Here is a 25,117-nt window from a genome sequence, read left to right on the forward strand (position 1 = left end):
ATTTTTTATATATTCTAATCGTTCATTTCAATTGCTTTTTATTCAGAGCCATCAGTGCATTATTTTGTGTAAGAATTTGCGCGGATGATGTTCTCCAGACTGTTTGCTAAGGGCCGCAGACCTTGGTCATTGAAGGGTTATTGTTCACTTTTGATAGAAAACTTAAAAAATGCAACTACGAAAGAAAAAAGAAAAAATAAGCCAAATGAGTTTTTAGTGTGAAATATTGTAGATCGTTCAAAAAGAGAAGCACAAGAAGTATAATAATGTCCGAAAAGGAAAAAGAAAAACTCTTTTAAAAGAAATTCACATAGACTTTTTGTAAGAACTCTTTGGAAAGTATATAACAAAGATTTTTTTTTTTTGTCTTCTCTTTTTTAACTGTTATGATTTGTGTTTTGTGCAAGCAAAAGAAAAACATAAAGAATGTAAGTAATAAAAATGGAAATTGAGAAAAAAAAAAGGAAATGATGTGAGAGCAAGCAAGAGTAAAAGTGATCTGAAATGAGTAGACAAGTTAATTTTGGGATTTTGGGTTTTTTTTAGCGTTACCTAAATTGACCGTTAGTTTTACACGTCCGGCATCGAGTTCTAAACGTAAGGTGTCTGCCGAATCTCTGGATGTAGTCGCCATTAATATACCGTAAGCCCGCTGAGAGCGGAAACGCAATGACACATCTTCTGCCTCTGTGTGCATGACCACGGGGAGCTGAATCTTCATATACATGCTTCCGTCATAGCTTAGAACTGTTGCTTCTGCAAAAGAAAAGATCATTCTTTACAATTAATTTCGATAATTTCACATTTTTGTACATTTTACAGACCCATTGCTTAAAAAAGTACCTCCATCTCCAAGGTCCTATCCCCATATTTAGTAGCTGTAATAATAATAATAATATTAGCAAATGCCTCCAATTAGAAATGTAGTATAGTTCTCCTGATTGCTATGTCACTTACCCCATGTGCAGGGCATTGCAGAAGATTAGCTATCCATGGTTACATCCACTCACATAGTGACCATTAGTTGTAAGTGGTCGTAACCATAGATACCTAAGCTACTGCAATGCCCTGCACATGGGATAAGCGACATTGTGAATCAGAAGAACTATACTACATTTGTAACTGGAGGTATTTGCCTATATTATTATTATTACACCTATTACATATTGGGATGGTATCTTGGAGATAGAAATACTCCATTAAGTTAAAGGGAACCTGACAGCTGATACATGCTGCCCAATCCATGGGCAGCCTATATATATATACATACATACATATATGTATGAAATCAGCCAGGCATTTTGGACTCAAACACTGCAATGTTTCAGATAAAAAATGCTTTAAACGAGCAGTGCTATAGAATAGATGGACCTATGGGTCCTGGCAGTTTCGTCCCGTCTGCTGGCCTGGATTGACAGGTCTCTGTGCACATGTAGGCAAACACCTGTCAATCCCTGGCAGCAGGCAGGGAGAAGGCACTGGGGATCAGCCTGTCTGACTATAATACAGTGCGGCTCGGTCCACGGCGGCTATTAAATAATTTTTTTTCTACAAAACGCCGCAGTGTTGCAGAGTCCAACATGCCCAGCTGGGTTCATATAGTCAGTGCCTGATACATGCAGCCTGTGGATTGGGCATCATGTTTCAGCTGTCAGGTTCACTTTAAAGGGATTGTCCACCTTAGGGGACAAATCTTTTTTCTTACTTAAATCCATGCAATTGGGGCTAAAAATCATATTTGCAATTGGGTTTCATTAAAAAATATTGCACCATTTGCCTCCAATAGCGGCTGGATTACACTGTCTATTTGTTTTTATTACTATAAGAAGAGATGCATGGTAAACATCAAATACAAAGAATGTATCACTCAAGTAGTGTTTCCTTAGTACAGATTTATGCTTTGCAAACAACCTTGAAATAAAGGACTTCCTGTCTACAGTAAGCCCAGATATGTTCTATCCAATTTAATTAATATATTTGGAATCCCTATGGCACCTGGGCTTGGAAGAAACCGTTACCTCTGCAGTAATGGCGTACGCTGAAGTACATTTTTTTTGTTGGTTCATTTATTTCTTTACTCAAGTAAAAGTTGGACAGTGTAAATATATCAACAAGGGTCATCAAAATCATAATGTGACTCTCCTAGATTGGAACCTATCTACCATATTAGATTGATAGATTGATGATATGATAAAGGGGCCTTTGGAATCCCGGGGCTTGGAAGTAACTGTTACTTCGGCAGCTCCTAAAGCTTAAAGGTAATCTGTCAGCAGGTTTTTGCTACCCCATCTGAGAGTAGCATGATGCAGGTTCAGAAACCCTGATTCCAGTGATGTATCACTTACTGGGCTGCTTGCTGCAGTTTTGATAAAATCTTTGTTTTTTCTGCTGCAGATCTACCAGTTCTCTAATGCTGAGCTCTGTATAACCCCGCCCACACCACTGATTGGAAGCTTTCTGTGTACCCTGTCCTGTAAACTGCCAATCAGTGCTGGGGGTGTGGTTAGACTACATGACTGCAGGTTTACTAGTCCTCTATTGATAATCTCCTGCTGATAAAACAGTGATTTTATTAAAACATCTGCAAGTAGCCCAGTAAGTGACACATCTCTGAAATCAGGGTATCTGACTCTACATTATGCTGCTCTCAGATTAGATGGCAAAAACTTATTGACAGAGTCCCTTTAACCATTGCTTTAGATTAAGGTTCTAAGAAAGGGAGTCTTCTTCTGGTGTAAATGAACAATCTTAGTGCTCTTTTTCTCTGTTTCATAATGTTTGAGTTATTTCCTCCCATCATTGGTAACATTCTAGGGTGTATGGAGAGAGAATTCCAGCACAGGCTCTTACCACCAATAAGTGACGCATCCAATCTCCAGGAGTCCCATAGCACCACATCAGTTTGCTTATATCATGCATACACTCCATTTTCATTATTAAGTACTATACTGTATATGATGCTTACTGTTTATTACACCTGAAAAAAGTGATTCACTGTTCTATACTGAGTATATAGCCTCCAGAGACACTATGACTCCTATCTTTCATGTTATTTGGATTCTTATGTCAGGCATCACAACCTTTAGGCCTGCATTGGATACACAATATATGTGTATATAAGCCCATACACAATAGATAGCTGATAACTGAACTACTGTTTGGTCTCTCTTAAATTCATTATATACAGTGGGGGAAATAAGTATTTGATCTCTTGCTGATTTTGTAAGTTTGCCCACTGACAAAGACATGATTAAGATTATAATTTTAAGGGTAGGTTAATTTTAACATTGAGAGACAGAATATCAAAAATAAAATCCAGAAAATCATATTGTATAAATTATATAAATGTATTTGCATTTTGCAGTGAGAAATAAGTATTTGATTCCTCTTGCAAACAAGACTTAACACTTGGTGGCAAAACCCTTGTTGGCAAGCACAGCAGTCAGACGTATTTTGTTGTTGATGATGAGGTTTAAAATGAACCTACCCATAAAATTATAAACTGTTTGTGTCTTTGTCAGTGGGCAAACGTACAAAATCAGCAAGGGATCAAATACTTATTTCCCCCACTGTATATGAACACTTGGCTGAAAGTTGCTGCGCTCCCTAAGATAAAGCCACTGCCAGGCTTCCCTGACGGTGGCTTATCTTCTAGAGAATAAAGGGATCAGCAGTCCAAAATCAAATTTACTTGATCCTTCTTTCCCACATCTTAATCTGTTGGGGGACAGTGTGAAGACCCCCTTTACACATCAGTATGGGGGTCCCTAGTGTCAGTTCTGATGGTTTTGTCTTGTTATACTATCATAACCATATAGCGGAATGCATGAAACCAAAGCCACTTGGGAAACCAGAATGGATGTTCCTAGTCTTCATCTTTACAGTCCTATCTCTAAAAGCTCCAAATAATTATCACAATAGGAATAACGACAGACAGCAAATATAGTAGTAATAGACATTACAAACAGACACAATACAGACCACAAATGGAAAACAAAGTATAATGGAATATTAGATGAGAAGCAATCACATAAACTAGATACATTCACATAAATAATACAGCGTCACATGGGAGGCATTCTTTGCTATGAACACACAAATTTTCATACTTTTCCAAAAGTGCAAGGCAGCATTTACAATCGCACTAGGGAGAAGATATAGCCTCGGCTAAAACCTACAGCATATATATATTGTATACCTACGAGAGTCTTAACCTAAAGAAAGGCTCCTGCTGTGTTCAACAATGGAAATGAGAGTGTGAGCCAAATTATATTGATGTGACATCTGTCATTCCATCTGCTGCATTCCATAAAAAAAAAACAACAACTCCGAGATTAGATGGATGTTTTTTGTTTTATGTATAATCAGGGAAAGATCATAATGCCAGAATAAATCATGCTTACTTTTATGGCAGCGAGATAAAATAAATAAATAAATAAAAGTACGTGTTGTTACCACCATAAATTGTGGGTGTTAAAACTCTTATAAAGCCAAATAAATGGAAGACAAAGCAAATGTAAAGCAAAAAAAAAGGTCTGGGAAACCATCAGAGTAATAAAAAAAGTCTATGTTATAGTATGTTAGCACCACAGTTATGAAGCTCTGGCTATGACATAGTATTTCATTTTTACTTTTAGTAAAGGAGATAATGATGTTATTGTTTGCTCCTCTTATAAGTGCTCCCTGCTGCAGCTCTTGGGTTGATGAGGTTATATAAAGACTTGTTCCACAATCCAACATCATCTAATATGAAATCTATGCAAATCACATAGGAACCACTGACATAAATCTACACGCAGTCCAGTTCAACTGATGACCCTCAATGCAGGACAACAGGGGTGTAACTATAGGAGGTGGGGAGGTTGTGGTTGCATCTTGGCAGTAGAGTAGGAGTGTAGGTTCATAGGGCTAAAAAAGAACAATATTATAAATGATGTTTACCATTTGTAAGAACTTTTAAAAATGATGCATTCAGACCCAAGAGCTTTAAGATACAGATTTGTCCACCCTTAAAGGAGTTGTCCGGCCTTAGGCAATAGTCACATAGAGTGACTGCAGACTTATCATGAATCCCTCACATCACGTGCATTGTGCACTGTGAGGATTCTCCGGGGCCGGCGCTGGGAGCGGGTGGTCATGTGACCTCAAGTATGCGATTTGAACACTTCTGGCCACATTCCAACTAGACATGTGCGGATTTGCTCAATACATTTGCCTTCAGCAAGACCGTCCCCATCTTGTTGGCACATTACTGCATGTATGCAAATCGCACACTTGTGGTCACGCGACCACTACTACTGATGCCGCACCAGAGAATCCTCACAGCGCACAGGGCGCACGATATGAGGGTTCAGAAGTTTGTAGCTACATAGTGTAATTGTATACTTGTAGCCTATGGCCAGACAACTCCTTTAACTATTCTTGAATTGCACTAAGGCCCCTTTCACACATCAGTTTTTTGCCATCAGTCGCAATCCATCGAATTTTGAAAAAAAACAAATCCGGCGACTGATGACGCCGGATCGTTTTTTTTCTCATAGACTTGTATTAGCGACGGATTGCGACATATGGTCTCACATTTCATCCATCGTTCGCCGAATCCGTTGAGAATTGTTTGCCCAGCAGCCAGAGATGACGGACAAAGTAAAATTTTTTGTGTATGTCGAAAAATCGGACAGCGACAGCTCCATTGCCATCCGTTATTTGCTCAAATGGAAATCTATGGGAGCAGGATCCGTCAAATGATGGAATCCGGTGACAGATTCCATTTTTTTAACTGAGCATGCTCCGATTTATTTAGGATCCAATTAGCCAGATCCACTAGTCGGATCCGTAGAAAAAACGAATCCATTGCATCAGTTATTTACAATCTGCAACGATCCGTCAATCCATCGAGCCAACGGATTGTGACTGACGGCAAAAAACTGATGTGTGAAAGGGGCCTTAATTGAATTGCATCATATATTTTTTTTAAATGATAGGCCCTATCTAACATTCTTCCAATGAGTAAGGGTCTGATTTCTGAGACCACCACCGGTAAGAATTGTAGGACCTTGTTTTGGGAATACATCTGTAGTCCGTGGCTGCCAGAACGGAGCCTTGTGAACCTCCTACTGCTTGCAACTTTCCGTGTGCCTGTTCTGGTTATTAGGCTGATACCACATCTTGACATTGAGGTGGGCAACTAATTAGAATGGGTGTTGAATATACCGCAGGTAGTAGAAAGTTTGCAGGACTTTATTCCGGCACCAAGTGACCAATAAAGAGAGGGGTGGACAAGGTTCCTGCAAATCTTTTTGCTCAATTGTACCACTCAAAAAATGCTTGGAAAGTGCAATTCCATCAGGCAGGAGAACTCAGCTCCTGTCTGAGTACATGCACAGAACTGTGTATGGCAAAAGAAAAAGTCTGCAAGCCCAGACTCCACTCCGTATACAGGCTCCTAGGCTTTGTATTCACCCCCTCAATGCTCTGTGTGCACTCTCAGGCAGGATCAAGTGCTTCTGCCTAACAAACTATACATTTCAGAACAACGTTTTGAACATAATTGACTTTATACAGACAATTTAGGAAAGAACATATGAAGAAGCCTGTGTCCAACGTCAAGTTGAAAGTCAAGTTTGCTTGCATTCTTACACCCCTCCCTTGCCCTTTCCCTCTTCCAACCATTACTACCCAAGAAAGTGCACGCACATAGAGACAGCAGACATTCATTAAAATGGTTGTTCGGGATTTTAACACTGATGACCTGTCCCTAGGATAGGTAATCAATGTCTGATCGGTGGGAATGTTATACCTGGCACCTCCGATGACCAGCTTCTCACGTTGTTGGCGGTATTCGGACCTGCTCTGTTATGGAGCAGCACAGGTCCTTCAACGGAATAGAGGACGGCCCTGGGCAATGCACATCTGCTCCTATTGATTTGAATAGGGGGTAGATATGCAATATCCAGCCATGGCCATTATACAGTTGATGGCGCTGTGCCAGTCGCCACCAATACCATGAACTATTGATCTGCGGAGGTGCTGGGTATCGCACCCCCACGGATCAGACATTGATGATGTTTCCTATGGCTAGGCCATCAATATTAATATTCCGGACAGCTATTTAGCTAAGACTGCCCACTGGACATCTAATCAAACAAAGAACGGGCTATTACATGACTAATATACGAAAATGTAATCCTAACCCACAAACTATGTATCAATCTGCTCTCAAACCATAATGTGCATATAGTATACAACTATTTTCTAGTTTCTTTAAGTTACATTATTGACGGATATGGTTAACCTGCTAACTCTAACAGTGAAGCCTTGTTCATATTTCCACTTCAGCTTTCTGACTTTTAGTGGTGTAAAATAACACTTTATGAACGTTTTGGGATCAAGCCTGAAACATGTTATTAGCTGAGCACAAAAGGTATATTAGACACCCAAGACACAGAAAATGTCCAGTCTGTAATATGTCACTTATGATGGTGATAAAAAATGTTTTCATTTAGCTTCAATATTAAATTAATATTTCATTGCAAGAGTTAATTTCAGCTGAGCGTCAGAAAACGCTGCCATGGCATGTTAGACTAGGTGTCTCGATTCTACTTGGGTAGAGAGATGAGTTTGATTGATGTGTTCCTCTATTGTGTACCAGAAGCACTGCAGAGTTTCTGCATGCCGTGGTCTTATGTCACTTTCATAAAGCAAGAAGCAGAAGACGGAGTCGCATTATATCTTTAGGTCTATTTACTTCTGTTATAGCCAGAACGATTGTAGAGAGAATCATGAAACCCAACGTAATGGGAGAGAAAAAGTGCTACAGTAATCTAATTATTGCATCCATCTATTTATTATTCATACTGACATATCTATGGTAAATAACATTAAAGAGATGTTCTCTGTATACAGTTGTTGTGTCAATTAAAGAATTTGGAAACCTTTAGGGGGGATTTTGTTCTCCTAAATGCTTGAAAAATTTAGCACCATTTGGCTTTTACAGACTTGTTTCACAGGACATAACTAGCTGGAGATAGATGAGCTGAGAATTTGTCAGAAACACTTGATTTGCCTTTTTCTGAACTCTTTTCAACTGATTTATGACCACATCAAAGTTCAGCTCAACTTTGATGTAGTCAATGGTCATAAATTAGTACAGAGGAGTTCAGAAAAACTCATCATTTAGCCGTTAACACCCAAATGTTGTCAAAGTTTTAATAAAGCCCAAAAACAAAAATTAATTGTGGCCCCAAAAATTAAAAAACCTAGTTCTGGAAGATCTCCATATTTTTTAATGCCAGTTGTAGGTAATAATCACAGTGCTGCACTAGGGACAATCACTAAGGTGGCAGGTATGGGTATCGAAGACAGGCAGCAATGGGGTGCCTCACTGCTCAGAGGTAAGAAACAGTGATTACTATAAATGATACAAGGAGACAGTTACATTGAGGTAAAGACATGAGATGAAGTTGAAATTTAAATAATCAGTTGCTTTCAGAGTTGAGCAAAATGATTCACAGGACCCTGGTTCAATGACCACTTTGGTACTCCGTGGCAGCCGGTCCAGAGAATTGCAAATTTCCAACTGCCTGCCGGCATCTTTGGTGCCTTCTGTAATTAGTAGGCCTCATGACATCATGATGTTGTGCTAAAATGCATTTTCATGTCGTTATCCTATTAACCAGTGGCCTCATGTGCCCAGAAACAAAATTTGGACCTAGGCCCCCAGATGCATGTTGGTCAGATATATGGGCGCTTGTAGCATTCTAAATCCTATAAAGACATATGTGTTGCCCTCCGCTGTATTTCAATAATGTCTCGCATCCTGTACTAATGTCGCCATAATGGGATCCTTCCAGTAAGAACGTCCCCCATATTATGCCCCTTATAGTAATAATGTCCGCCATCCTGGGCCCTGTGCTGTAATAATGTCCAACATCCTGTGCCCTTTCCAGTAAGAATGTTCTCCATCCTTGGCCCCTTCCAGTACGAATGTCCAACAATCTGAGACCTTCCTGGTATAATATTCTAGTAATAATGTCCCCATACTGATATAATGTCTCCAATTCTGGGCCCCTTCCAGTAATAATGCCCATTCTGGTGTAATGTCCCCATTATAGCCCATTCTAGTAATATATGTGTTAGGGCTAGCGGAACGCACTAAATAATTAGAGAAAAGGAATAAGGTGCGTTCGCAGCCCGGGATCCACCGTGCAGAGATGGAACCTGCTGCTAAGCAATGACAAACTATATGGTGGTACAATGAGGATACACACACGGGTTAGCTTCACCCTGTGTGAAAGAAGCGAACCCTGTTGTGTCACAGGGCCGCAGTACCGCACGTGACAGAAATAATAAATAAAGTAGCATGAGAGTGCATGCGGTGCCGCACTGGCGGACGCCACTAACCAGCCAGACTTGGGTTAGGAAAGCACGGTGATAGCGCATGGTGCCGCACTGGCGGTCACAGCAATAGACGCTGTTTGTGTACTAGTGTTGGTAAAGTCGGGTGCTAGATTACAATCATCCTCCTTATGTGAGCATTCAAACACAAGGGAGGGGATGTTTAAAGAGCGACTTTCACTCACAACACACACACGTAAACAAGTGTATACTAGCGCATGGTCGTGTGGCCATGCGAATGAGAACTGCTACAGTAACTGAGCAACTTCAGGACCTTCCTAGAGGACCAATAGGAGCTGCTGCAGTACCTGAGCATGTGACCCCAGACCTCCACTGAGAGGTCTTCCTTTGGGCATGCTCAGAAGGGAAAAAGCAGGACTTAGTCCCAGAGACGTCTTCTCACCGCTGATCAGTACAGGCTACAATGGCAGAGCCTGGAAAGGCAGAAGTAACCCTTTGCACAGAATCAGACTGAGCGAGATGCTGGGACCGACGTCTCCGCTGAGCAGGCTCCACTACGGCTGATGCAGAATGAGGACCGCAGCAGACATGGTTCGAGATTCCCTCTGTGCAGCGGCAGGAACTCGACTCCTAACAATATGTCCCCCCATCTTGGACACCTTCCCCTTCCAGTGATAATGTCCCACATCCTGGGCCCATCATGTAATAATGCTCCCCGTTTTGTCACTGTAGTCTAACACATTTAAAAAAGAAACAATTCTTCTCAACTTACTCCTCTCCCTCTGTGACCGTGATCATTACAGCCCTGCTCCTAATCATAAGAGGTGCAGTAGCAAATTTGCAGTACTCTAGTCTGCAAATCAGTTTGCTAAACTCTAATACTTTTTTATGTTCAGAGCACAACAGCTATAAACAAATTTCAAGCTGCAACTAGCCCTAGGAATGCATAAGGATGGGTTGTAGCCTGAAGAAATGCCGCTTGATACTTGTGTCTCAACTGTAAAGTGGAGGAGCAGCATCATGAAGAAGAATAGCTGATCTGCTCACTCAGCTGCAGAGTAGGGCTGAAGCAGGAGGGAAAAAAAACTTGGTTGACTGGGCAGAAAGGGCCTTTTTTCTCCTATTTAAGTAGTGCTCCATGCTCATTTGTAACCCTATTCTGCTCAGTCAGAGAGATTTACAGCAGGTCAAGGAGATAGACCATGCAGGAGCTGGTCTAAAGCAGGAGAAAAAAACAACTCATTCTAGGTTAACTAAGCATCATGGGTTTGCAAATGAGTATGAAGCAGGACTGGAGTGGAACTGAAGCAAACAAAAAAAGCCCTTTCTGCTCAGAAAAAACACGATTTTGTGAAACTATGTGAGGAGATATCATATGTGCCTGCATGAGGCTACTAGTGGCAGTGAAGTTAATTGCTCTCTTTAGATGGTTTTTCTATCAAGTTGCAATAATATATATAACTGAATTTATATCTTGAGGATTTGGAGTCCTTTAAGGGGTTTTCCTACAAAGCCCTTTAAAAACCTATCTTTAATCTCTAACCAATTTTGTAATTAGCTTTCTTATAAAAGTCTATCCTCTTCTCCCTATCCTACTATATCCTATATGTCTTTTTTTTCTTTACTTCCTGTGACATTTTGTTGAGGGAAGCCTCAATCAGGACATTACAGGAGGCTGGGGCTGCACTCATTTCTCAGCAACTTCTATCGCCTCAACTGAAACAGGATGTCATCAGAGGGCGGCACTCCAATCACTTACCAAAGAATCAGTTCCTTGGTAACATCCTAGTTCAGTAGAGGTGATCAAGAAGTCACCATATCTTTGTCAGAGCCACTGCTTCTTCCCCTAAAGTAAATTGCCTCTCCAGTCCATCCTTAACTCTGCTGCCCGACTAATTAATCTGTCTCCTTGCTACTCCTCCTCTTCCCCTCTCTGCAAATCTCTTCACTGGCTCCCATTCCCTCAGCATATCCAGTTCAAATTCCTAATACTGACCTACAAAGCCATCCATAACCTGTCTCCTCCATATATCTCTGAACTAGTCTCCCGATATCTTCCCTCACATAATCTCTGGTCCTCCCAAGATCTCCTTCTCTCCTCCACACTTATTCGCTCCTCACCCAACTGCCTCCAAGACTTCTCCCAAACATCCTCCATCCTCTCGAATTCTTTGCTCCAACACCTCTGACTATCAACCACATTCAGATCCTTCAGACGGAACCTGAAAACCCACCTCTTCAGGAAAGCTTACAGCCTGCACTGACCCCACTGCCTCCTCACCACTACCGGAGCTACTGCCTCACCAACACCAGAGCTCCTGCAACCCCCCAATCTACTGTCTCCTTCTCCACCATCCTGTAGAATGTAAGCCCGCAAGGCAGGGTCCTCATCCCTCTGTATCAGTCTGTAATTGTTAGTTTGCTTACTGTAAGTGATATCTGTAATTTGTATGTAACCCCTTATCATGTACAGCACCATGGAATCAATGGTGCTATATAAATAAATAATAATAATAAAATTGTCAACAGGGGTCTGTGATAAAAGCAGGGTGAGTGACACCAGGACTGCCCCTGATAATGATTCAATTGAAGGTGGTGTAGTTGTGGTGTGACCATGGTGTCACTCGCCCTGCTTCTATCACCGCCCCCTGATAATGTCCCATTTGTTTGAGACACCCCTCAAATAAAACATCACAGGAAGTATAGCAAAGAAAAAAACACATATACAGTGGGTACAGAAAGTATTCAGACCCCTTTAAATTTTTCACTCTTTGTTTCATCGCAGCCATTTAGTGAATTCAAAAAAGTTCATTTTTTTCACATTAATGTACACTCTGCACCCCATCTTGACTGAAAAAAACAGAAATGTAGAAATGTTTGCAAATTTAATAAAAAAGAAAAACTGAAATATCACATGGTCATAAGTATTCAGACCCTTTGCTCAGACACTCATATTGAAGTCACATGCTGTACATTTCCTTGTGGTCCTCCTTGAGATGGTTCTACTCCTTCGATGGAGTCCAGCTGTGTTTAATTAAACTGATAGGACTTGATTTGGAAAGGCACACAACTGTCTATATAAGACCTCACAGCTCACAGTGCATGTCAGACCAAATGAGAATCATGAGATCAAAGGAACTGGCCAAGGAGATCAGAGACAGAATTGTGGCAAGGCACATATCTGGCCAAGGTTACAATAGACTTTCTGGGGTACTCAAAGTTCCTAAGAGCATAGTGGCCTCCATAATCCTTAAATGGAAGTTTGGGACCACCAGAAGTCTTCCTAGAAATGACCATCCAGCCAAGCTGAGCAATTGTGAGAGAAGAATCTTGGGGAGAGAGGTAAAGAAGAACCAAGATGACTGTGGCTGAGCTCCAGAGATGCAGTAGAGAGATGGGAGAAAGTTCCACACAGTCAACAATCACTGCAGCCCTCCACCAGTCGGGCCTTTATGGCAGAGTGGCCCGACGGAAGCCTCTCCTCAGTGCAAGACATATGAAAGCCCACATAGAGTTTGCTAAAAAAAACACAAGAAGGACTCCCAGACTATGAGAAATAAGATTATCTGGTCTGATGAGATGAAGATAGACCTTTTTGGTGATAATTCTATGCAGTATGTGTGGAGAAATCCAGGCACTGCTCTTCATCTGCCCAATACAATCCCAACAGTGAAACATAGTGGTGGCAGCATCCTGCTATGGGGGTGTTTTTCAGCTGCAGGGACAGGACGACTGGTTGTCATTGAAAAAAACATGAATGCGGCCAAATGAGATATCCTGAATGAAAACCTCTTCCAGAGTGCTCTGGACCTCAGACTTGGCAGAAGGTTCACCTTCCAACAAGACAATGACCCTAAGCACACAGCTAAAATGACAAAGGAGTGGTTCAGAACAACTCAGTGGCCATTCTTGACTGGCCCAGCCAGAGCCCTGACCTAAAAACAATTGAGCATCTCTGGAGAGACCTGAAAGTGGCTATCCAGCAACGTTCACCATCCAACCTGACGGAACTGGAGAGGATCTGCAAGGAAGAATGGCAAAGGATCCCCAAATCCAGGGGTGAAAAACGTATTGCATCATTCACAAGAAGACTCATGGCTGTACTAGCTCAAAAGGGTGCTTCTACTCAACACTGAGCAAAGGGTCTGAATAATTATGACCATGTGATATTTCAGTTTTTCTTTTTTAATAAATTTGCAAAAATTACTACATTTCTGTTTTTTTTTCAGTCAAGATGGGGTGCAGTGTGTACCAAATGGCTGCAAGTGAAAAGGGGTATGAATACTTTCCGTACCCTCTGCAGAAAAAAGTAGGATCGGGAATTTATACTAAAGCTAATTACAAAAGTGGTTTGGCATTAGGTTATTTCTAAAGTACTTTATAGGTAGAGGGCCGCCCCTTCATTGATATTTCCAGAAAGGTTAGGAGTGACATATCTGGTTTGTCAGAGAAGTCCAGTGATCAGCTATTTACCATTGGAGCACTGCAGTACCGAGGCAAATGGGATGCTAACCAGCATATTAAAACAAGTAATAATTGATAATAATTTATATTTTTTACTACTGTATTTCTAGTGCATGGTGTCGGAAAAGGTCCATTTAGATTTCATTACTGATGCTCATAATTATAAGTGTGCAATGTAGGAAGGCAAAAAAAAAAAAAGAAATGGATGAGCGTGAGTTATATTAAAAATTGTCCTGCCAACCTCATTATTAAGATGCATGTCTCCTGTTTGTTTGCAAATCAGCATATGTTTCCTTTTCCTGTTGAAACGATGGCAATATGCAAGCAGTTTTTCTTGCTCATTTATCTCCACTATGGCCATATGTAATAGCTGAATTTTGCCACAGGGTGGTACACATTGCCTGCTTAATTGAACGATTTTGTAATTTAGTTGACACTTTGGATCAACCCTCTGCCAACTTCACTCCACCAGCAAAGAAACAGTCCACAGTATCAAAGTTGGCAGCCCGTGGACAAAAGGTTTCTGAGGTGTAACATCGATTCTGGGATTTCTTGGTATGTGTATTGTATATGGTTGAAAAACGCCTCTAAAATAAAATCTTATCTTCTGGTTTGTCACATTTTTCTTGCTCCTGTGTTAATAGTTTAACATATTGGAGTCTACTCTACTGTGGATTTCATAATAAGCCGTGACAGACACAGCTCTTCTATCTGACCCACCTGCCTTTAAAATGAAGCTTGTCCATAAGCCAACCATAAAGAAGCATGATATTGAAATTTTGAACTATATTACCTGATGACAGTGAAGATTCTTTTATTGTAATGCATTTTGTCAGACTTCAAATCTTTAAAGTAAGAATATTTCATTTTACCTTAGAATACCTTTCAGACTGTCTGCTTTTACTGCTATATATACAGTGGTGTGAAAAAGTGTTTGCCCCCTTCCTGATTTCCTATTCTTTTGCATGTTTGTCGCACATAAATGTTTTAGATCACCAAACAGATTAAAATATTAGACAAAGATAACACAAGTAGTCATAAAATGCAGTTTTTAAATGAAGGTCTTTATTATAAAGGGAAAAAAAATCCAAACCTACAGGGCCCTGTGTGAAAAAGTGATTACCCCCTCCCCAAAACATAAATTAACTGTGGTTTATCACATCTTTGGGAAAGCTCAGTTCAAATTCCCTAGCCACACTCAGGCCTGATTACTGCCACACCTGTTCTCAATCAAGAAATTACTTAAATAGGACCTGTCTGACAAAGAGAAGTAGACAAAAGATCTTCAAAAGCTAGACATCATTCCTCCATCCAAATAAATTCCCAGGAGTGGCCGGCCCACCAAAATTACCCCAAGAGCACAGAGACGACTCATCCCAGAGGTCACAAAAGACCCCACAACATCATCCAAAGAACTGCAGGCCCCACTTGCCACAGGTAAGTTCATGACTCCACCATAAGAAAGAGACTGGGCAAAAATGGATGCATGACAGAGTTCCAATACGTTATTAGTTTTATGAGGCAATCACTTTTTCACACAGTGCCCTGTATGTTTGGATTTCTTTTGCCCTTAATAATAAAGACCTTCATTTAAAAACTGCATTTTGTGTTTACTTATGTTATCTTTGTCTAATAATTACATTTGTTTGGTGATCTGAAACATCTAAGTGTGACACAAACGCAAAAGAATAGGAAATGAGGAAGGGGGCAAAAACTTTTTCCCATCACAATGTGTATATGTAAAATGAAAATAAGAATGTTTGTAATGCATCTTATCAGAGAGATCTGCTTCTTTCTCCTGCAGAATTGATCATTCACTTTCAAAATCCTCAATTCTGGGGTAAAAACTGTATCAGTGAAGACAGACTTTCCCATTACTGAGATAGGAGATGGCAGCCGGTCCTGATAAGATTTTATAGAGATGTGAGGGGATGGAGGAGGATCTCTGTCTCTAGCTCCTCCTATCTGTTCCTGTCTCCATAGAATCTTATCAGTAGTAACTGTCATCTCCTGTCTTAGTAATGTAAAAATCTATCTTCACTGATACAGATTTTACCCCAGATTTGAGGATTTTGAAAATGAATGATCAATTTTGGAGGAGAAAGAAGCAGATCTCTCTGATAAGATGCATTACGAAGTTTCTTATTTTCATGTTTACTATTGTTTACTATTGATTTTTAAATACAATTTAATACAGCAGTCACTCTTTAAAGTGTAATTACAACAAAAAATTGCTTCACTCTGACCAAGTTGCCTGCTGTATACAGTAGTTGTCTATTATGTGTAGTGGGGACTACAAATAATGTTGTTCCTTCTGGAGGAGAGCCACTTGCATACCTGTTTTCTATGGAGCATTGCCTGTATGACTCCACTGAATCTAGCACCCATCCCAGTATCTTTCCCAGCATCTCATCCATCGAAAAAAACCTCCAAATTATAGATAATAAAATTGATTCTAGCGTAAATTAATTCAGTACAAATTCACCACTAAAATTTAAATTCTAAATTTTGGGGGATTCAATTCATATCATTCCCGCTAAACGGTGACCAGATGATCACCATTTTGCTGGATTCTCAAGGAAGTGGTTAAAAACATGCATGTTGTTTAATCTGGTTCCCGGGCAATCCACTCCACTTTGCACAGATAAGGATTCTGAGGTATCAAGCAGCTCTGTTTGATGTGATGATAAAGGGTTTTCAATCCACCAAAGAGGGTTAAAAGCAAAAATCATGGGCATGGAAAAATATCTGACGCGTTTTGAGTCAGCCTGACTTTTAATCTGCGATTTCTCATATTTTTTTATGCCCTTGTTACTATTTTAATAAAGCTACAATAAAGAAAGTATTTTTAATCCAGTAAAGCAAATTAAAAGTAAAAAATTATCATCTCACTGGCCCTTCCCATACCTGTCCTTCAATCGACCAATTGTCTTGTGACTTCTCATTGGCCTCTTATCGATAACTAAACACCGCAACAGACATGGTGTTGAGTTCACTGAATCAACGCGAGCACGTGCAGAGTGATGCATGGATGTCAGTAACGTTAACGCTGTGTGTTACGACCCATGTGACTGCAAGGGGCTAGTCAGCAGAAGTGCCCGCCAGAAGACCCAGAAGTAGAAGAAACTAATGGGAGAACTATGTGGGACCGAGAAGATGTGATTGAAAGAGTTTATTATTTTGTTAAGCTCTTTCCAGCAGATTCGATTCTCACCAAATTTATATAGAAAATATACAAATCGAATCTTACCTCCACCCATCAAATTGAGAAAATTTGCCAAAATCAACTCTACCATAAAACAACTGTCTACAGATGGAGACAAAGGAAAAGACACAGAAGGGCAAATATATGTGCACGACTTATCTATAGTGACATCACTAAATTATGCGCACATGGGTCCAAACTAGATGTAAAAATGACCATCAGTGAATGATTCATGCAGAAGAAAAAAGAGAAAAGAACTGAGATGATGGTCAATAATAATAATTAGTGATGAGCAAGTATACTCGTTTCTTGGGTTTTCCCGAGCACGCTCGGGTGATCTCCGAGTATTTGTTAGTGCTCGGAGATTTATGGCTGCTAGACAGCTTGAATATCTAGCAACCAGGCAACCCCCACATTTACTCAGGCTGGCTAGCAGCCGTAAATCATGCAGCTGGGTCGACAAAAACTAAATCTCCGAGCACTAACAAATACTCAGAGACCACTCGAGCGTGCTTGGGAAAACCCAAGCAACGAGTATACTCGCTCATCACTAATAATATTATTGTGAATAATTTATTACTAAATGCATAAATATTCAGTGGTGATGCACTGATATTAAAAGAAGCTCATGTCAAACTAAGTAAGTTACAGAGACAAATAACAAAATCATTGTATATGTATGACCGTATAGCAAAATGCTGCACAAAAATATCACACATCATGTTTGTGACATGCAGAAATTATGTCAAATGGTATATATGGTACATAAAATTGATTTTCCAAAATAGAATAGAGTACAGAACGGCCTACACATAAATCTAGTACGCTGTGACTGAATTACAGAAAGTGTGGGATAAGACTATCCTGGGTACAATCAAGTAAGTAAAGTGCATGTGCTATGAAGTACTTAAAAGATGGATAGAACGTAACCCATGATAAAGTGCCAGTGCACAATATCCTTCTATTCACATCTCTAACCTACAATCATGAATGACATAAGTATGGTTGGAATCATGTAAAAAGCTCGGTTACCTTGGTATTTGGATGCTGCAGCCTGTAGTGACATGCTTCATCAGGGAGTGGGTGCATCTAGTGATGGGCAGTATTTAAATGTGTGCTGTCCAATAGGTGAGCATGGCGTGTGTAACGCATGTGCACACAGGAGGCTCGACGTGCGTCACAGCATCCGCGTCACGTGATCTGAGGCGTCATGGTCAGCTGAACGTAATGCCATGGAAATGGAGGATTCTGGATGTGGAGGCACGCAGAGCACAGAGCGTGCATGCGTGCTATCGTGATACTCCTAAAGGATATGAATGTAATAAGATGTGCACAATGGTGTTGTGTTCCCCAAAGGCCGTAATGTGGTTTTATACAAGTATGATAATGGAAAAAGCCAAGGTTGTCACTGCATTAAATTAATGTGTGCGAATATATTGTACCAAAATATAATATGTAGTGTTTGTAGTGATATTGTGTGAATATGTTGTAGAAAAGTACAATTATGTTTGGTGTAAAAAAGTGCAAATACTGCAAAATATGCAACAGACATAAAATAATATAAGATAAAAGACAAAATTACAACTGTGAAAGTATATAATGTGCAAATATATAACAGAATATGCAAACCCGTATATTCATAGTCTATTTATATTAATAATAATAATAATAATAATAATAATAATAATATTTAGTGAATTATATCTATAATATAATAAATTGTGCAGATGTAAAATTTGTGTAACTATGTATATGTACACATGTATACATACAGTATGTGTGCCACGTAGAGATACGTGTGCAAAGTGTGATGTGCTATGTGCATTTTTGACGAGGCAGCCTCCATGAATTGGTAGGTTAGTGAGTGGTCGCTTTTGAACAGTGTTTTGCACCTGTGCTGCCCCCCGCCTTTATTATGGGGGTCTGCTGCATCCTGCTAGTCCATTTGTAATCTGACTTGTGTTGGGAAGGTTGTTTCTTTTTCTGGTATGTTTTTTGAATTGATATCCTTTCGTGAGCTACATTCTGTAGGTGTCTGATTTGATAACCATTGTTATGTTTCAAGGTTCTTTTATTGGCTGGACATTGTCTGACAAGGTAACTACTATATGTAGCAATGGAGAGAGTTTTCCCCCCTCTAGAAGAGATCTAATTATGTGTAAGTAATACAGCCAAAACATGTGTGTGATATGCCTCCCTCATCTCCTCCCTTCTCCCTCCCATGCTATTATACTTAAATACTGAGAGCGAGAAACTGCAGCTGCATCCCCCCACCCGCCCTCCACTCATCAGTCCTCAATTATCAGTGTTGCACAAATGACTGAAGAAGGATAAGAACATTTGCAGATAAATGGTAACCACAGGCTCCTGAAATGGGAAAAAGGGTCTTTTTTCCCCACATAACACTATATAAATTAAAAACCTTTATTCGAAAAGGATTTATCTTCATTTGGGCTTTCCATGTAAACTTACATTTTATACCACACATTCATTTTTAAACGCTGAGTCAGAATATGTAGAATTAAAATGTGATGTTTTCTAACCTCTTTTCTTGTTTTAATGTCACAATGCAGGGGATCAGAGCAAAAAAAAAAAAGAGGAATCCATAGATAAACTTTCATACCAGCGATATATATATATATATATATATATATATATATATATATATATATATATATATATATATATATAACATAATTGTATTTTTCTTTTTTTTTCTCATAAATCAGTAAAGTCAGTATGTACCGTAAACGATTTTGGAAAGGACAAGTCCTACTTTATTATACTGAATAACACTGTATTTTAGTCTTTGTTTCTTGTTTTTTTTTTGCTTGATTTTCTTTTAAAGTCTACATCACAATCTCAAACACTGATTTCAAACACTGTCTTGGTAAGAAGAGCTCAATGAAACCCCCCAGGGCTCCTTGTTTGTAGTTCCTGCTGACAATCAGAATTTTAGATATCTCAAGCAGATCCTGTGTGGCAGCACTTAAGCAAGAAAGACATCATGGGGCGCCCATTATCTTGTGCTTTCCTCCTTTCTATCTATGATGATTTTCATGAAACATGATATATTACTGCAGTGATATGTATTGTATGGAGGTAACATTATATTTCCTTTCATAATATGCAGCGGCAGAAGAGTGGGACATAAATACATGGAGATAATATAATGTGCTGGCTACAAAAATATCAATAAACTCATCATCTGATGCCGTATGACTAGCTTGCATGACATCACGGCAACAAGGCTTGGACTGGCCCACAGCAGAACAGGAGAATTCTCTGGTGGGCCCCTCTGCAGCCACTACACTCTTACTTGGTAGAATATACTTCAATCACTATGTACAGACAAAGTCGGCATCTTATTCATTTAACAATCTACCCAGTTGATTGTTACATAAACTTGTGATTGTCCCATTTACATGTAGTTGAAAAGTGGGGCCCTGGAGTGGGTTACTGGTGGGTCCTTGCCAACGGATTACGACACTGACTGCAACTTATCTTATCTCAGTACTCCCAGTGACATCACTAGCCCTAATCTGGGGCTCAGGTCTTAAGTCCCCTATAAACATTAGCTAGCTATTGACATATCTTTAAATTATCTGACAGCTATCTCTCCCGATTCCACTTACACAGGAATGTTCTCTATGAGAGAGCCACAGCTAGACACCCTATCTTCTGGAGAACAAAGGGCTTTCCTAAAGGTACCTTCACACGAAACGACTCTACAACGAGAACGACAACGATCTGATCGCTGCAGCGTCGCTGTTTACATCGCTGTAGAGATGTCAAACACAGCAGCTCCAGAACGACGCAGGAGCGATCCTGTGACGTAGCGGTGACGCACTTATCGTTCTCACAGGTCGTTAGCTCCATGTTTAACATTGCTGGCATCGTTGCTTTTGCTGTCAAACACGACGATACACGCCGATCTGACGACCAAATAAAGTTCTGGACTTCTAGCTCCGACCAGCGATATCACAGCAGGATCCAGATCGCTGCTGCGTGTCAAACACAACGATATCGCTATCCAGGACGCTGCAACGTCACGGATCGTTGTCGTTCTCGTTGTAAAGTCGTTTCGTGTGAAGGTACCTTAAGTCTAGCTTCACACTAGCGTTCGGCAGGGCTGCTGATGGCAGCCTTCTTCCTCCGTGAAGCCCCACCCAGTGCAGCGCCTCTTCCTTCTGATCTGCCTACATCTGCATGCGTTCTGCATACCCTATCTTTAACATTGGGTACACAGGCCATGCAGATGTATGCGGATGCCTCTGCATGCATCATTTTGAAGCTGTGCTGACCGAAACAAAATCCTAACATGTTGCGTTTGATGCTGGTCAGAGCAGCGTCAAGACAACACATGCGGAGGCATCCACATACATCCGCATGGTCTGCGTAACCAATGTTAAAGATAGGGTATGCAGGACGCAGGCAGAGCTGAAGGAAGGGGCATGGCAGTGGGCGGGGCTTCACGGAGGAAGAAGGTTGCCATCCGCAGCCCTGACAAATGCTAGTGTGAAGCCTGCCTAAGAAATCTGACATGCAGATCCCAGTCTTTTTCAACATCTGTCAGGAAAGAGTTGTGAGGCCACTGTACACATTAGACAGGTGTCAGCGACATCGGTGGATTTGGACAACTCTTGTCTAATATGTAAATTTTGACATTTATAGTATGCTAAAACATTTACAGAGTTATAGACACCTCCGAAGTACTAAGCAAAGAGTGACATGAATTTGGAAAGTGGGGACCAATAACTTCTAAGGTTTTGTTTGTATAGCTGTGTAGATTTTAAGCAGTGGTGGCCTTACCAAAATAGGAAGGAGCACAGTATGTGTGTATCTTCCTGTCTTTTCTATCACATCCTCTCTCTCCCACCAGAAAAAAGCGGAGGAAACATTTCCCACTGGTCTGTTATAATCACTATTTTACAGAGAAAACCACCAACATTCAACCTGTGTGTTTTAACATGTCATTAAACCAAACTTTGGACTGAGCAATCAAGCCTGCAGGTACGAGGTGCTCAAATAATAAGGTGCAAACATGTATATGAGAAGAGAAAACTGTAGCATTCACCAGTCATGTAAAATCCAATGTCTTTATTCAGAAAAACAGGGATGTCGATCGTTTTGTGCTCTACTGCGCTTATACTGGTCCTGTAATTCCAGGACCAGTAAAAGAGCAGGAGAATGCAAAACGATTGTTGTCCCGCACATGTGCTCCTTCCCTCACTGCAGAGAGTTTTAAACATTTTTTTCTGAATAAACATATTGGATTTTACAGGACCGGTGAGTGCCACTATTTTTTCTTCTCATATACATAATCACTATTCTACTTCTGTTTATTTAATTATTACTTGCATAAAGATTCATGTCTTATTCTATTTGTTGAATCAGTTTTTTTTTATATCTGGGGTCATGTCTAATTCTATCATGGCTAGAATGAGTTAAAGTTGTCATTAATCTTAGTCCAAGGGAAGGATAATCCTTTAGACATGTAGCAAAAAGTGTAAAAAAATTGCCAGCGCTGGAAACAAGATGACTGTAAGGAAAACGTTGCCTTTATTTCTACAATTAAAAAGCATCATAGCTTGTACACCACAAAGGACTGGTCAAACCGACGCGTTTCAGTGGTTAAGCCTTAACCATATATTAAGGCTTAACTGCCGAAACGCGTCGGTCTCATAACCATATACTAAGGCTTAACCGCCGAAACGCATTTGTTTGATAATCTTATACTAAGGCTTAACTGCCGAAATGCGTTTGTTTGATACTCTTATACTAAGGCTTAACTGCCGAAACGCGTTTGTTTGATAATCATGTACTAAGGCTTAACTGCTGAAATGCGTCGGTTTGATAATCATATGTTATGGCTTAACTGCCAAAACATGTCGGTTTGATAATTGTATAGTAAGGATTAACCACCGAAATGTGTCGGTTTGAAAATTGTATAGTAAGGCTTAACCACTGAAACGCGTTGGTTTGATAATTAAATAGTAAGGCTTAACCACCAAAATGCATCGTTTCGCCAGTCCTCTGTGGGGTACAAACTATGATGCTTTTTAAATGAAGAAATAAAGGCAAAGTTTTACTTGCATTCATCTTGTTTCCAGCGCTGGAGATTTTTTTCTCTTTTTTCAATTTACTCCGATCTGCGGAGGGCGGTTCCATGCATTGAATGTGTCATGACCAAGTGCATCAATTCATGGTGAGCTGACTTTCTCTCTTTTTGCAATCCTTTAGCCATGGTTACCTAAAGGTTTTCTCCATAAGGGTTTATTTTTCCTCTCATGAGTGTTATAGGATGACCCTGGATTAGTTAGAGATTTGCCTTGTTTATTGCCCTTTCATGTATTTTTCAGGGACATCTAATTTATAAGTTCATGGCATTGAATTAAGTGTAAAGATAAAAGGAAAAGTGGCAAATGTGACTGCCCGTTTTCTATAAACTGTCACAGCTTTGCAATTTAGGAGTCAGGAGTAAGTTGCAGCCAAGTTACCTTGGACTAATTTTAACTAATAGAGGCAGTAAAGTGTTATGGTGGTCAGCCTGAAGGATGTTGTATCTTCATCCAGGGGCACAGTGGTTAAGTACCAGAATGAGGATTTACAATCGTGGCATTGGTGCCCATACATTTTGCTGACAGCTAGAGTGGCAAGCCACTGTGTGCCACACCTTTATGGATGTCCTGCCTGGTGCTGTATGTCAGATACCTGGACATATCACAGCATTGGTGAATCCCAATGGCCTAGCTCTTCCCCTGCCTCCTACCGTGATCATTCCTCTAGGGCAAGTTTCTATGCAGTTGGCACAGCATGGGCATTTTTTTGTGCCTTACTAAGCACCTATAAAATAAAATTAAGGGCAAGGCTTTATTAATGGTATCTACCATCTAAAGTAAGACAACCAAGAGGTGGTATGAGTAATAGACTAATGTCTAACATGAACACGACACATCAGCTCTATAAAAAAGGGATATGCTTCTAGAAAATATTCATACATCTGCCTAATCGTGTGTCTACACAAAATTTTTCCCCCTAAACCAAGGACTATACGTTGTGCTGCACCCATTATGTGCAGAACATGAGGACAATGCTGATCTCCTGGTAGTGGCAAGAAGGTGGAGAATCTCGGGTATGCACAGGACGATTTATTCCTTATTGGGGTATTAGTTCTCACTTGTCCTAATTTAATGTGAGCTAAGTTCTTACAAACCAGCAGCCCTGTAAGGCACAAGCTTTTCACAAATAGAAGAGCCCTGAAGAAAACTGTCACATTGGGCTCTACGCCTATTACCATGACAACTGGGTAAATGAATGTGCATGCTCCATCTCCTGCCGTCTACTTGAAAAGACTCAGAAGCACGTCTCTAATTAAACTGTGCCAATTACCTACAGATTAGTACAGTGGGGGCAGACGAAAAGCAGTGTGCCCATCAATCCTTTGGAAATGACTTAGAAGATGGCAAAATAACTTTTTCTCTATGATATTAGGTAATATTTAGATGAAGATGCATCATCCTTGTGATGCTCCTGGCTGCTTCTCTCTGACTTCATGACAATATTCTTCTTTTGATGCATATTATTGTCTTTTTTAAGAGTCAATTAATCTTAAATGCAGATGAGTTGAGCCAATGTTAATGTACCCTAGGCCTAAGTGGGATACTTCCCCCAATACCTTACATCTAAACAAAAAGGACTTATTTTTCCAGTCTGATTTGGTGTGCATCTTCCTATGTTCTGTCTGAGGTCTGCTCTGACTACTGCTTTACCTCCAACACCATCCTGACCTCCACCACTGGTCCAACCCAGTCCGACTATGATTCCAATCCAATGCCTTGGCGTCATAAAAAAAAATTCTTGCTCATCTATGTTTCTATCATTGGTGACAAAGACTATTCCTGGGGTAGTGGGTCCATGTCTGCAGTCGGCTATTATTGGTGTTGGCAATTCTAAACTTTATTATATAGTACAAACTTTTGGTTTTGTTCACAGCACCAATGAAGTGTGATACTGACAAATAACTGGTGCATTAAACCTACTGTAAGCACAATTCCCTGTCAAATGGACACTTAGGCCTTTTGAAAAAAATTG

The 25,117-nt window shown here is 40.2% G+C and overlaps 1 protein-coding gene across 10 annotated transcripts in view; it reads right to left on the reverse strand.

Moving 5' to 3' along the window:
• NRXN1 (neurexin 1) overlaps positions 1-25,117 on the reverse strand; it is a 1,786,277-nt gene that overhangs the window by 993,886 nt on the left and 767,274 nt on the right. For all 10 annotated transcript variants that reach the window (XM_077282466.1, XM_077282464.1, XM_077282462.1 and 7 more), the window contains one exon: positions 553-756. In XM_077282466.1, coding sequence (XP_077138581.1) covers positions 553-756 — 204 coding nt within the window. The remainder of the gene's footprint in view (positions 1-552; positions 757-25,117) is intronic.

The sequence above is a fragment of the Ranitomeya variabilis genome, chromosome 2 (assembly GCF_051348905.1).
Source record: "Ranitomeya variabilis isolate aRanVar5 chromosome 2, aRanVar5.hap1, whole genome shotgun sequence".
Classification (NCBI taxonomy): domain Eukaryota; kingdom Metazoa; phylum Chordata; class Amphibia; order Anura; family Dendrobatidae; genus Ranitomeya; species Ranitomeya variabilis.